Source organism: Bombina bombina, chromosome 5 (assembly GCF_027579735.1).
Source record: "Bombina bombina isolate aBomBom1 chromosome 5, aBomBom1.pri, whole genome shotgun sequence".
Classification (NCBI taxonomy): domain Eukaryota; kingdom Metazoa; phylum Chordata; class Amphibia; order Anura; family Bombinatoridae; genus Bombina; species Bombina bombina.
In genome coordinates this window covers 1,032,548,454-1,032,563,525 of record NC_069503.1, presented here as the reverse complement: position 1 = coordinate 1,032,563,525, position 15,072 = coordinate 1,032,548,454, and the positions used below count along the sequence as shown (strand labels likewise).

At 37.3% G+C, this 15,072-nt stretch overlaps 1 protein-coding gene across 1 annotated transcript in view; it reads left to right on the top strand.

Annotated features, from left to right (window-relative positions):
* CSMD3 (CUB and Sushi multiple domains 3) overlaps positions 1-15,072 on the top strand; it is a 1,747,434-nt gene that overhangs the window by 1,500,985 nt on the left and 231,377 nt on the right. Inside the window, 2 exon segments of the mRNA XM_053715303.1 lie at positions 274-354; positions 13,623-13,736. Coding sequence (XP_053571278.1) covers positions 274-354; positions 13,623-13,736 — 195 coding nt within the window.

Below are 15,072 nucleotides of genomic sequence, written 5' to 3'. Positions count from 1 at the left end.
ATAAGCTTCACAGGATTGAAAAATAGTCATTTACATTGGTATTGTCTCTTGTGCATATTTTATAAATATAATTTCAAAGCAATTTGTACCTTATCATCAAACTGTTTTCTACATATATGTCTATGGGCAGCTTAAATATTTAGTATTTATTTTTTTCTTGATCAATCACTTTTTTGAATTAACAGTCATTAAACTGCTTAAAATAAAAGGTTAACTACAGGGCTATTTTATTGTCTGAACCAAATTAATATATTACATATTTATCTTTTACAGCCTATCAGTTAAGAATATGTCAACCTCCTCAAGTGGTACTAAATGCAGAAATATTGGCAGAAGATGATGAGTTTGAAATAGGTAACGTATGAATAACACATTTATAATAAATATATATATATATTTATTTATTTTTATTTTATTTTTTATTAGTCAAATAAAATTAAACATGTAAGGACCTAAACTACTTGGCTGTTCAATGACCTCTAACATTAACCTTTAAAGGGACATGAAACCCCAATTTTTTCTTTTAAGATTTAGAAAGAGAGTACAATTTTAAACAACTTTCTAATTTACTTTTATTATCTAATTTGCTTAATTCTCTTGATATACTTTGCTGAAAAGCATATCTAGATAGGCTCAGTGGCTGGTGATTGGTTGCTGCACATAGATGCCTTGTGTGATTGACTCACACATGCAAATTGCTATTTCTTCAACAAACAATATCTAAGGAATGAAGTAAATTAGATAATATAAGTAAATTGGAATGTTGTTTAAATCTGTATTCTCTACTTGAATCATGAAAGAATTTTTTTTGGGTTTAGTGTCCCTTAAATTCATCTCTGGGTTTATGGATGGCTTTTTTTTCAGTGTCACATTACCTGATTTTGTTTACTAGTTCAATCACTAGACAATCCCTTTGCTTCCTGTTAGACCATAGCCAATCCAGAAAGGTAGACCAGATAAATCTGAAGATGGTGATTAGATGTTCAAAGTTAATACACCTTATTTTCAGCAAAAAATGGCTTATTATTATGCTTCAGAAAAGTCCCGAAAAATTGCTAAGTGCACAACACACAAGCTTTCTGACACTTTTCTATATAAAAGTTCTTCAAGAGTAAGCTTCATTCATTCATTCATTTTAACTAAAGAATTAAATAAGTATGTTAACTCTGGAAATCAGTTTACCACCTCCACACTGTACCAGTTTTACTTCATGGGTTGGTAGGTGTTCCAGTACACACGTGAACAAATGCACATGTGCATACAAACTCACACAATATTGTAGAGACTTGACTCTCTCCACTAATAAAGTTCTGCCCATATCAACCAGTAAGAATGAATACCTTGATATGTATTGTTTGTCTTGCATTTTTATTTAAATCTAAACAGATTTACTTCACCCAATATTCAATAACATTGATGTTTTTCATCTTTCACATGCAAGGTAGGTTTATAAATTGCTGTTTTCATGAATTCCCCATTATTTAAGACTTGGGGGCAAATTATCAAGCTCTGAACAGAGCTTGATGCCCCGTGTTTCTGGCGAGCCTTCAGGCTCACTGGAAGCACAAGTTATGAAGCAGCGGTCTAAAGACCACTGCTCCATAACCTGTCCGCCTGCTCTGAGGAGGCAGGCAGACATCGCCGGAAATCAACCCGATCTAATACGATCGGGTTGATCGACACCCCCTGCTAGCGGCCGATTGGAATCTGCAGGGAGCGGCATTGCACCAGCAGTTCACAAGAACTGCTGGTGCAATGATAAATGCAGAGAGCGTATCCTGTTGGCATTTATCGATGTGCAGCGGACATGATCTGCAATATCGGATCATGTTTACTCGCACCTTCTTAAATATAATAATTAAGTATTGCAGAACTTTCAATTTAACAAAAACATAAAAACATAACTTGATATCTTTTAGATTCAATTGTCTTTTAAAATATATGCGCTAAATACATTTATATAAATATTAAATATAACTAGACTAATGCATTAGTATCATAGGTTAGCTCATGATAGTTGTAATATCTTTCAAGCTCAATTTAATTAATATTTCTGGATATCTCATTCAATCATATTCAGCATCAAATGTTACTTGTCAGTTACAAAAAATAGAAAGGAACATATTCAAGTCAATGCATTTAGTTTTTATTTTAAGCACTAAAGAAATTGTAGTGTTTTTTTGAGAAAAGGGGTTATGATTATATTTTTGCATCAGTCTTGATTAGTGAATAAGTGGCTTAATCTTTATAAACAAATTATAAATACAGTTCACAAATCAAAACATATTAATGTAAAAAGTTATATATATATATATATATATATATATATATATATACTGTATGTATGTATATATATATATATATATATATATATATATATGTGTGTGTGTTTTAAACAACTGATATGAATTCTTTATATTATTCCATGTGTAATCTTTGCTTTGAATACATGATTCTATCTAGCATTTATATAATATGTAATATCTCTTTAATATCTCTTTAAAATGACATCTGGTAAAAATTTAAATGCACGTAGATTAATTACATCTTACAATAGAAACATATTTGAAATATACATGTATTCTCAAAAATGCTTCTAGTAAAATGTATTACTGTTTTAGGGCTCCATGTACTAAGCCGTCAATTCATCCGTCATTGTAGACGCGGATAAACTCGCCGTTACTCGCCGCGGGCGAAATGGTGTCCGCTGTCGCTATGTACTAATATTCCCCCAATAAATAGACAAGTCTAGCCCGCCGCGAGCAGTTGCGGATTGTTGATAAATTTGACGCCTCGCTCGCCGCGACTAAGCTGATGGTACTTAACTTTCAGTTGAATTGTCTGGCCAATTATTAACACGTGACATGCAAGGTGTCACGAACATCATAGTAGTCGCGGGATATTTTGCTCCTATAAAAGTTCAACTTATCTAAACAACTTTATTATTGTTCAAAATTTTTTGAAGAGTGATAACAGAGCGTTATTTTTGTAATATTTATTTACAATTTGGATATGGCTTCATCTGGATCTGATAATATATAAATATTAATATAAAAATAATTATAAAGATTGACAACTAACAATACAAATTTAAATAGATTACTCTTTAATTACAGTCGACAAATTGGGCGCAATTTATGTACATGGAAATGAGAGACAAATTAGACGCCAGTTATGCTGTAAGTACAATGCTGATATTACTGCCTTTTATATATGTCTAGACTGGCGTCTAGATTGACTTTCCTATTGTTTTGTACCTTGCCCGCCACCTAAAAGGTGGCGAGGCAAAAATAGCGAGGTGGGAGCGGAAATTGTAGCGAGCGGACAAATAGATTTTTTAGTACATTCGTTTTTTGGCGAGTTGGTGGTCAAATGTGTCTAATTACAGTGAAAAATGGAGCGGTAGCGAGGTTTGGCGGATAAGTACGCTCGCAATTTTAAAGATGCGAGTTTTAACATAATTGACGGCTTTGTACATATCAGTTTGCGAGTTTTGACGCGAGATTTGTTGCGGGTAGCTCGCTGACTGCTTAGTACATGGAGCCCTAAGTGTTAACAGAAATACAGAAAAAAGAACACATCAGGCACTTTGTCCAAAAATAATATATAATCATATTCGTTACATCACGGTTTTGCTAAACATGCTAAAATTAAACCTCACATTTTCTATTTTTTCTTGGAGAGATAGAATTGTCCTTCCCGATCTTAAGAGGTCACTTATGGACCTCAATCAACTATTACAGCATTAAGTCTGTGGGAGAACAAAACTACTAATATTGAACAAAAATATATATAAAAGATAGACCTGTTTAGAAAATCTGCTATCCTATAGCTATGTAATTTGAGTGTTATGGTGGAAGTATGAATTATTGGGTTTAGAATTTTCTTTGCTTCTATATAATAATATTAATAGAATAAACATGTAGTTATGCACAATATAAATATATGATGTAGAGAATACAAACAGTTTTTAATCTTTTTAATCTTGTAAAAGTATAATTATGGTTGCGGCATTGGCAAGAGAAACCACAGACTTAGCCTCTAGACACAATTAAGTGTTTCCAGAGTACATTAGAGGGTGGGTGGGTGGAGGTAGGGGAGGTTATAAGGAGCCATTCGGGTATTTTGAGAGCCATATATAGTACCATATAAATGTGATCCATGTGAGCAATGCTTAGGATTATACGTAATAGTAAAGAACCGAGCTCTATCCAGGGGGGGGGGGGGGAGAATAAGCAAATGCTTTAAAGAATTATGCAATTAAACATAGTCAGGGCATTGAAATTAGCTCACCAGGGCTATTTATGTGAGTATAATCATATAGCTAGCAGACCCCATGCTGTGTATACCTAGGTATTCTGAGAACTATAGGGATTATTTTAAGATTATATGTAAAAGAGGCATTAGTAACTGTTTACCAGTAGGTAGAATTGTTATATATGAGTCTAGGCAAGGCAGCATAATGGACGCTGGTTAAATAGCTCGAAGATAGTATTATGAGGGAGACTATACATAATAGCACTAGTGTATGTCCAGCCTCTCCTAGCACGTTTTTCTAAAGATCTAGATACCTGTTATAAGGATCATATATGTGAAATTAAAAGTTTGGTATAGGCGAATAAATGGATAAAAAGAAAGTCTACTGTTCCTCTAATCACACCAGACATAAACTTTGCAAAATAAAATAAACTAACATATAGCAAGTCCAGAGTTATTACCAGTGAGTGTAGCTAGCAAGGAAATTGTATGCATAGTAACTGTAGAAACTAAAAGCTATAAGTTACATAGGATCATAAATATGATATTTTCAGATATTCTCATGCCCAGCTTCATGTTATATAAAACTTTTAGGTCAATCAACAAATAAATAGAAATTACCACTACAAGTGCAATCTAATTAGACTGAGTATAGTGGACAATATTGCTTATAGTATAATGTAATTCAAAATATTTCAAGAATGTTGTTCATGGTCTAAGACATTGTTGATACTTATTAAAATTTAGAGAGGCCTGTTTAAGCATATCTAGATATACAAAAGCTCTAAACAGACTCTCAAGCTCATAGATATCATAAATTCTAGAGGTCTGTAATGACATGCTTAGTGAAATTATATGGGTCATGTGTGTATATGACAACAACTAGGGGAGAGAATGAACCCAAATACTAGGAGTTTGCCCCAATCACACATCTTACATATTTAAGGGTATTTATATTTGAAATGCACACATACAGTTTAGGCAAGTGAACTTGTGACTGTAGTAGTCTCTTGATGAAAGTTAGTCCTATAAGAATACCTTTTGAACCATAAAAAAAAAAAAAAATTAATATAGTCTCTAGACCTGTTAATATATTAAACTTTCACAATTTTTATGTTTGCTGCAATCTGCTATGGCAATTATAGCATGCTGTGCACTATAAATTTTAACCTTATCCATCGAGGGAATTAATCTCATCGGGCAGAAACATGAGAGCTTCATATCAGAAGGGAAGATCCTAATGGTAGATTTTCTTAGCCTACTCCAACTTTTCTGAGGCAGAGGTGACGTTGTTCACTATTTGCTTCAGAGGGTTTAAGCCAAGAGAAATGAAGTAAATAGCACTGTCACCATGTAAGAGAGAGTCGTAGCGATGTCTCCTTTATCTTTGGGCCCAATAGGGAAACACTATAGATGTCCAGATGGCAGTTAGTGCTAGTAGCGTCAAAGCACTTTAAGATCACTCAAGACCCTTGGCTTTCCTTGTCTTCCGGGATATCTATACGGGTAAGATCCTCTCCTGTTTGGCTCTGCAGGACCACGTTTGAAAATGAAAGCTTAGGATTGATCTCCTCAACCTCTCGGTAAGTCTTGGACTTAGTTGATACAAAACCATAGATATGCGGGGAATGCCGGGGCCCCAAAGCATCCCCACAATTAGTGTTCACCTATTCCAGATTTGGAGACATCACTGTCAAGATCCCGCAACTCCTCTGGTTCCACAGCTCCATCCAAAGCAGCAACAAGCTTATTGTGATGATGGGTTAAGAGTCTGCTGATCTCTGCAAATATCTGGTGAATGTTAGCCATAACAACTGTGTGCCCACAAGGGTGATAAAATGGCCGTCACCTTTATATATACGGAATAGGCTTTCCAAGCTGAACACACAGCTGGTAGTTAAGTATCAAAGTTTAGTGCCCCCCGGGTAGCAGATAGAGTTTAAATGGATAATCCCACTGTAATAAATGTTACTTGGGCATCAAAATCTGGTTTTAAGTCCTTTTTAGCTAAGTTTAAGCAGGAGCTCTAAAAGACTGCGCTGCTGGCTCCGCCCCCAGCACAGAACATTCTAAAATATGTATAGATTTTATTAGAAGCATTTTTGCTAAAACATGTATATTACAATAATACTTCTATGCAAAACTGAAATGCATCCACGTGGATTCCAATTTTGCCTGGAATGTGCCTTTAAGTTCTTCCTGAAATAAAAAAAACAGGAAATTATTATAATGATTTACTGACTCAAACACAAATTCATAACTAAATTAAAAATTAATTACTAAGGACCTTTCTTGTTTCTTTGAAGATATATATAACATCTATTATTTTTTTATACATTTTGTTTTATAAGAATTGTATTTGTTATTCAGATATTTTGAGCACACTTGACTTTTACAGTAATTTAACTATTTCCTGTATGGGGAATTTATGGGCATTTCTCCTGTTAAGTGTGGTCAGTCCACGGGTCATCATTACTTCTGGGATATTAACTCCTCCCCAACAGGAAGTGCAAGAGGATTCACCCAGCAGAGCTGCTATATAGCTCCTCCCCTCTACGTCACCTCCAGTCATTCTCTTGCACCCAACGAATAGATAGGATGTGTGAGAGGACTGTGGTGATTATACTTAGTTTTATACCTTCAATCAAAAGTTTGTTATTTTATAATAGCACCGGAGTGTGTTATTCCTTCTCTGGTAGAATTTGAAGAAGAATCTACCTGAGTTTTTTCTATGATTTTAGCCGGCGTAGTTAAGATCATATTGCTGTTTCTCGGCCATCTGAGGAGAGGTAAACTTCAGATCAGGGGACAGCGGGCAGATTAATCTGCAAGAGGTATGTAGCAGCTTATTATTTTCTGACAATTGAATTGATGAGAAAATTCTGCCATACCGATATAATGTAAACTCAGCCTTAAATGCAGTAGCAGCAACTGGTATCAGGCTGTCATGTATGTATATTTTACACTTCAGTATTCTGGGGAATGGCACTTCACTGGAATTATACTGTATGCATAAGACTTTAGCCTAATTTGCAGGGACTAGCAACAGGCTTTTTAATAACACTTAATTTATTTATGTTAAACGTTTTTTGCTGGCATGTAAAATCGTTTAATTTTCTGAGGTACTGGGTGAAAAAATGTTTTGGGCACTATTTTTTCCACTTGGCAGTCGTTTTTATTTAATTTATGACAGTTTACTGATCTCTCTCACTGTTGTGTATGAGGGGGAGGGGCCTTTTTTGGCGCTTTTGCTACGCATCAAAAAATTCAGTCAGAAGTTTATTGTTTTCCCTGCATGATCCGGTTCATCTCTACAGAACTCAGGGGTCTTCAAAACTTGTTTTGAGGGAGGTAATCACTCACAGCAGAGCTGTGAGATTGTAGTTGACTGTGATAAAAAACGTTTATTTCTGTATTTTTTTTCTGCTATCAGGGTTAATTATCCTTTGCTAATGTGAGCAATCCTTTGCTAAAAGTGTGTTTTTTACAAAGATTTGATGCTATAACTTTTCAGTTTATCAATTTTCAACTGTCATAACTTTTTCTGTGCTTCTTATAGGCACAGTACGTTTGCATATTATAGTAAATTACTTGAAAAGTATTTCCAAGTTGCTAGTTTATTTGCTAGTGTGTTAAACATGTCTGATTCAGAGGAAGATATCTGTGCTATATGTGCTAAAGCCAAAGTGGAGCCCAATAGAAATTTATGTACTAACTGCATTGATGCTACTTTAAATAAAAGTCAATCTGTACAAATTGAACATATTTCACCAAACAACGAGGGGAGAGTTATGCCGACTAACTCGCCCCACGTGTCAGTACCTGCATCTCCCGCTCGGGAGGTGCGTGATATTGTAGCGCCGAGTACATCTGGGCGGCCATTACAAATCACATTACAGGATATGGCTACTGTTATGACTGAAGTTTTGGCTAAATTACCAGAACTAAGAGGTAAGCGTGATCACTCTGGGGTGAGAACAGAGTGCGCTGATAATATTAGGGCCATGTCAGATACTGCGTCACAATTTGCAGAACATGAGGACGGAGAGCTTCATTCTGCGGGTGACGGTTCTGATCCAAACAGACTGGATTCAGATATTTCAAATTTTAAATTTAAGCTGGAAAACCTCCGTGTATTACTAGGGGAGGTGTTAGCGGCTCTGAATGATTGTAACACAGTTGCAATACCAGAGAAATTGTGTAGGTTGGATAAATATTTTGCGGTACCGTCGAGTACTGACGTTTTTCCTATACCTAAGAGACTTACTGAAATTGTTACTAAGGAGTGGGATAGACCCGGTGTGCCGTTCTCACCCCCTCCAATATTTAGAAAGATGTTTCCAATAGACGCCACCACACGGGACTTATGGCAAACGGTCCCTAAGGTGGAGGGAGCAGTTTCTACTTTAGCTAAGCGTACCACTATCCCGGTGGAGGATAGCTGTGCCTTCTCAGACCCAATGGATAAAAAGTTAGAGGGTTACCTTAAGAAAATGTTTGTTCAACAAGGTTTTATATTGCAACCTCTTGCATGCATTGCGCCTGTCACGGCTGCAGCAGCATTTTGGTTTGAGTCTCTGGAAGAGACACTTGAATCAGCTCCATTAGATGAGATTACACACAAGCTTAAAGCCCTTAAGTTAGCTAACTCATTTATTTCGGATGCCGTAGTACATTTAACTAAACTTACGGCTAAGAATTCCGGATTCGCCATTCAGGCGCGCAGAGCACTGTGGCTAAAATCCTGGTCAGCTGATGTTACTTCTAAATCTAAATTGCTTAATATTCCTTTCAAAGGGCAGACCTTATTCGGGCCCGGGTTGAAAGAAATTATCGCTGACATTACAGGGGGTAAAGGCCATGCCCTGCCTCAAGACAGAGCCAAACCTAAGGCTAGACAGTCTAATTTTCATTCCTTTCGTAATTTCAAAGCAGGAGCAGCATCAACTTCCTCTGCACCAAAACAGGAAGGAGCTGTTGCTCGCTACAGACAAGGCTGGAGACCTAACCAGTCCTGGAACAAGGGCAAGCAGGCCAGGAAACCTGCTGCTGCCCCTAAGACAGCATGAATCGAGGGCCCCCGATCCGGGAACGGATCTAGTGGGGGGCAGACTTTCTCTCTTCGCCCAGGCTTGGGCAAGAGATGTCCAGGATCCCTGGGCGTTAGAGATCATATCTCAGGGATACCTTCTGGACTTCAAATCCTCTCCCCCAAGAGGGAGATTTCATCTGTCAAGGTTGTCAACAAACCAAATAAAGAAAGAGGCGTTTCTACGCTGCGTACAAGATCTTTTATTAATGGGAGTGATCCATCCGGTTCCGCGGTCGGAACAAGGACAAGGGTTTTACTCAAATCTGTTTGTGGTTCCCAAAAAAGAGGGAACTTTCAGGCCAATCTTGGATTTAAAGATCCTAAACAAATTCCTAAGAGTTCCATCGTTCAAAATGGAAACTATTTGGACAATTTTACCCATGATCCAAAAGGGTCAGTACATGACCACAGTGGATTTAAAGGATGCTTACCTTCACATACCGATTCACAAAGATCATTACCGGTATCTAAGGTTTGCCTTTCTAGACAGGCATTACCAGTTTGTAGCTCTTCCATTCGGATTGGCTACGGCTCCAAGAATCTTCACAAAGGTTCTGGGTGCTCTTCTGGCGGTACTAAGACCGCGAGGAATTTCGGTAGCTCCGTACCTAGACGACATTCTGATACAAGCTTCAAGCTTTCAAACTGCCAAGTCTCATACAGAGTTAGTACTGGCATTTCTAAGGTCGCATGGATGGAAGGTGAAAGAAAAGAAGAGTTCTCTCTTTCCACTCACAAGAGTTCCCTTCTTGGGGACTCTGATAGATTCTGTAGAAATGAAGATTTACCTGACAGAAGACAGGTTAACAAAGCTTCAAAATGCATGCCGTGTCCTTCATTCCATTCAACACCCGTCAGTAGCTCAATGCATGGAGGTGATCGGCTTAATGGTAGCGGCAATGGACATAGTTCCCTTTGCACGCCTACATCTCAGACCGCTGCAATTGTGCATGCTAAGTCAGTGGAATGGGGATTACTCAGACTTGTCCCCTACTCTGAATCTGGATCAAGAGACTAGAAATTCTCTTCTATGGTGGCTTTCTCGGCCACATCTGTCCAGGGGGATGCCATTCAGCAGGCCGGACTGGACAATTGTAACAACAGACGCCAGCCTACTAGGTTGGGGCGCTGTCTGGAATTCTCTGAAGGCTCAGGGACTATGGAATCAGGAGGAGAGTCTCCTACCAATAAACATTCTGGAATTGAGAGCAGTTCTCAATGCCCTTCTGGCTTGGCCCCAGTTAACAACTCGGGGGTTCATCAGGTTTCAGTCGGACAACATCACGACTGTAGCTTACATCAACCATCAGGGAGGAACAAGAAGCTCCCTAGCAATGATGGAAGTATCAAAGATAATTCGCTGGGCAGAGTCTCACTCTTGCCACCTGTCAGCAATCCACATCCCGGGAGTGGAGAACTGGGAGGCGGATTTCTTAAGTCGTCAGACTTTTCATCCGGGGGAGTGGGAACTTCATCCGGAGGTCTTTGCCCAAATACTTCGACGTTGGGGCAAACCAGAGATAGATCTCATGGCGTCTCGACAGAATGCCAAGCTTCCTCGTTACGGGTCCAGATCCAGGGATCCGGGAGCGGTTCTGATAGATGCTTTGACGGCACCTTGGACCTTCGGGATGGCTTATGTGTTTCCACCCTTCCCGATGCTTCCTCGATTGATTGCCAGAATCAAACAGGAGAGAGCATCAGTGATTCTAATAGCGCCTGCATGGCCACACAGGACTTGGTATGCAGATCTAGTGGACATGTCATCCTGTCCACCTTGGTCTCTACCTCTGAAACAGGACCTTCTGATCCAGGGTCCCTTCAAACATCAAAATCTAATTTCTCTGAAACTGACTGCTTGGAAATTGAACGCTTGATTTTATCAAAACGTGGTTTTTCTGAGTCAGTTATTGATACCTTAATACAGGCTAGGAAGCCTGTTACCAGAAAGATTTATCATAAGATATGGCGCAAATACTTATATTGGTGCGAATCCAAGAGTTACTCATGGAGTAAGGTTAGGATTCCGAGGATATTGTCTTTTCTACAAGAAGGTTTAGAAAAGGGTTTATCCGCTAGTTCCTTAAAGGGACAGATTTCAGCTCTGTCCATTCTTTTACACAAATGTCTGTCAGAAGTTCCGGACGTTCAAGCTTTTTGTCAGGCTTTAGCTAGGATCAAGCCTGTGTTTAAAACTGTTGCTCCACCATGGAGTTTGAACTTAGTTCTTAATGTTTTACAGGGTGTTCCGTTTGAACCCCTTCATTCCATTGATATCAAGCTGTTATCTTGGAAAGTTCTATTTTTAATGGCGATTTCCTCGGCTCGAAGAGTCTCTGAGTTATCTGCCTTACATTGTGATTCTCCTTATCTGATTTTTCATTCAGACAAGGTAGTTCTGCGTACTAAACCTGGGTTCCTACCTAAGGTGGTCACTAACAGGAATATTAATCAAGAGATTGTGGTTCCATCTTTGTGTCCTAATCCTTCTTCGAAGAAGGAACGTCTGCTACACAATCTAGATGTAGTCCGTGCCCTGAAATTTTATCTACAGGCAACTAAGGATTTTCGACAAACGTCTTCCCTGTTTGTCGTTTATTCTGGTCAGAGGAGAGGTCAAAAAGCTTCGGCTACCTCTCTCTCTTTTTGGCTTCGTAGCATAATTCGGTTAGCCTATGAGACTGCTGGACAGCAGCCTCCTGAAAGAATTACAGCACATTCTACTAGAGCTGTGGCTTCCACTTGGGCCTTTAAGAATGAGGCTTCTGTTGAACAGATTTGCAAGGCTGCAACTTGGTCTTCTCTTCATACTTTTTCCAAATTTTACAAATTTGACACTTTTGCTTCTTCGGAGGCTGTTTTTGGGAGAAAGGTTCTTCAGGCAGTGGTTCCTTCCGTATAAAGAGCCTGCCTTTCCCTCCCGTCATCTGTGTACTTTAGCTTTGGTATTGGTATCCCAGAAGTAATGATGACCCGTGGACTGACCACACTTAACAGGAGAAAACGAAATTTATGCTTACCTGATAAATTCCTTTCTCCTGTAGTGTGGTCAGTCCACGGCCCGCCCTGTTTTTTATGGCAGGTAAAACATTTTTTGAATTATACTCCAGTCACCACTACACCCTTTGGCTTCTCCTTTCTCGTTGGTCCTTGGTCGAATGACTGGAGGTGACGTAGAGGGGAGGAGCTATATAGCAGCTCTGCTGGGTGAATCCTCTTGCACTTCCTGTTGGGGAGGAGTTAATATCCCAGAAGTAATGATGACCCGTGGACTGACCACACTACAGGAGAAAGGAATTTATCAGGTAAGCATAAATTTTGTTTTTACCACAGCACTAATTTTCTTACTTATGCATTTTTCACATTTGCACCGTTTTCTATTTCCTACTCATTTATGTTAGTTTTGAAAGTAGCAATTAGGGTATTTTTAACTATATCTTACAAGTCCCTGAGTAATTTTGATTTTGATTCCTTTTGACAGATTTCTAAGCACTTTAATAACCATTAACACCTTCTAATATTAAATTGATCATGAACCCCCAGAAAATAACCTCAAAGGGACACTTGTAAAATGAATAATTAAACACTTCATTATACAATCTTTACATCATGTGTATAGAAACAAGTCATTTCACATGTTGTGTATATAAATCATTTATTTGTGTGGGCTTTTTTAACCAGTAATGATCTCCCAAATAATGCTTTGATTTTATTTGCTAAAGATGATACACTAGACCACAAAAAATAAAAGGTATGAGCAAAATATCAGGACATGTGACTGTAAAAGCAATGAATTAGGGACAGTTTTTCATTTTCAGTGTAACATTGTTTGTTTTTTTATCAATGCAGATCATTAAGAAGAACATATAAATATTTCTGTAATTTTTATTGCTGTTTCAGATTTTTATTTTATTATTTTACTTATTTACAGATTATTGAAATAGTTGTATGTGTCAAGATATGTTTATATTAAAAAAAAACCATTGATTTGTTACCAACACAAGGACTTTGTTTATGAAAGTACACTGCTCAAAAACCTTTGTGAAATATTATAAAATAGAGTTATATTTTTCAATAGAAAATATACCCTGTGACAATTTTATATTTTTGACATCTAAAAGAATTTGTGTTAATATAAATACATACATTAATAAATAAATAGCTACTACCCAAATCGGGGTTTCATGTTTATTATTTATTAGTTTCTAGTTTTTAAATCCAAGACTGCCCATAATGCTCTGCATGGTTTAATTGTAGATTTTATTTACTACAGGGGATATAATCCGATACCAGTGCTCATCTGGCTTCACCTTGGTCGGCAATGAGATTTTGACTTGCAAATTGGGAGAACGCCTTCAAATGGATGGATCACCACCATCTTGTCAAGGTTTTTAAATATTTTCACATAAACTTAATATAAAATGCATGTGCCAAAAATAGAAAGCATTATGGTCTGCCCCTCAGTTTAATTACTAAAAATAATTAATATAATTTTTTTTGTTCAATGGTTCCATTTGTAGAGCCATATTACAACCAACATAGAGTATTTAAATATCTTTGAAATGCAACAACTCTTTATAGATGGTTAATGTGAACAGGTAAGTAAAGAGATGTCAATACAATTATAACACTGGTTATACGGTTTAGGTTGGATTGGGTAGTGCTTGTGCACTGGACTTTACAAGTAGTACCTCAAACTCTAGATAAGATTGGGATCTGAACTTCAACTGTAGGATTTTCTGAGCCATTCCAGGTTTGTGTTTGTCTTGTACTTGTGATCATTGTCCATTTGAATGGTGAGCATTTTCCCATGATTCAGATTTGTATCAGACTAAGAAAAAGGTTCTTCTGCAATTTTGACCTGTATTTTTCTCTATCCATTTTCCTTCAATTATCACAAGGTTTCAGGCCCTGGTCATAAAAAACTCCCCACAGCATGTACTTCACTGTAGGGATGGTTTTTGTTGTGGTATAGGTAGTGTTTCATTTGCAATACACAACATAACCTTTCCTTAAAATGCATAATGCATCCGAAAATATGATAAAGGGTCCTTTAATTAATAAAAAAAAAATACAATAAAAAGCATATGATGCAAACTATAAATTCAGGTAAGGTCATTTATAATGTTTATTTATTTATTAAAAATTAAGAGTGAAAATTTGGTGTGGCTGGGTCATTAATGGGTCTTAGTTCAGAGAAGACTCTATTTCCACTGTGGTTAACTCTGTAGAGATCATAATTTAATTTTTATTATGCTCTTTTCCTTTGGATACTAAATGCTACCACATTTCAAGTGTCTGATTTGACTAGTGTCAAAGAAATATAGTGTAGTGACAGCTGTAATCTAACTTTTATTGTGCAGTGAATAGATTGTGTAACTATAATAGAGATTAAACGCTGTCTCTACACAATTATGGTTGCTACAATACTCAAATTGTTACAGTTTTATGCAACTTAAATCTTAACTTATGAACAATACATTGTTACAATATGGCTTTTAATATCACTACACTGTGGATCTTAATCGTGAGCTAGCTCTATGTGTATAAAACAACCATATCATAAAAAAGAAATAAAGTGAAAAACATATACTGACTGCAAGGTACAGCATATGAACTAAAATTCAACAAGATTACAAGTAGTGCGCTAAACCCTGTGCATAAATAACGCAAATAAATGAGCGGTATCGCACTCTCCATAGCGCTGCGTTATGGTGCATTAA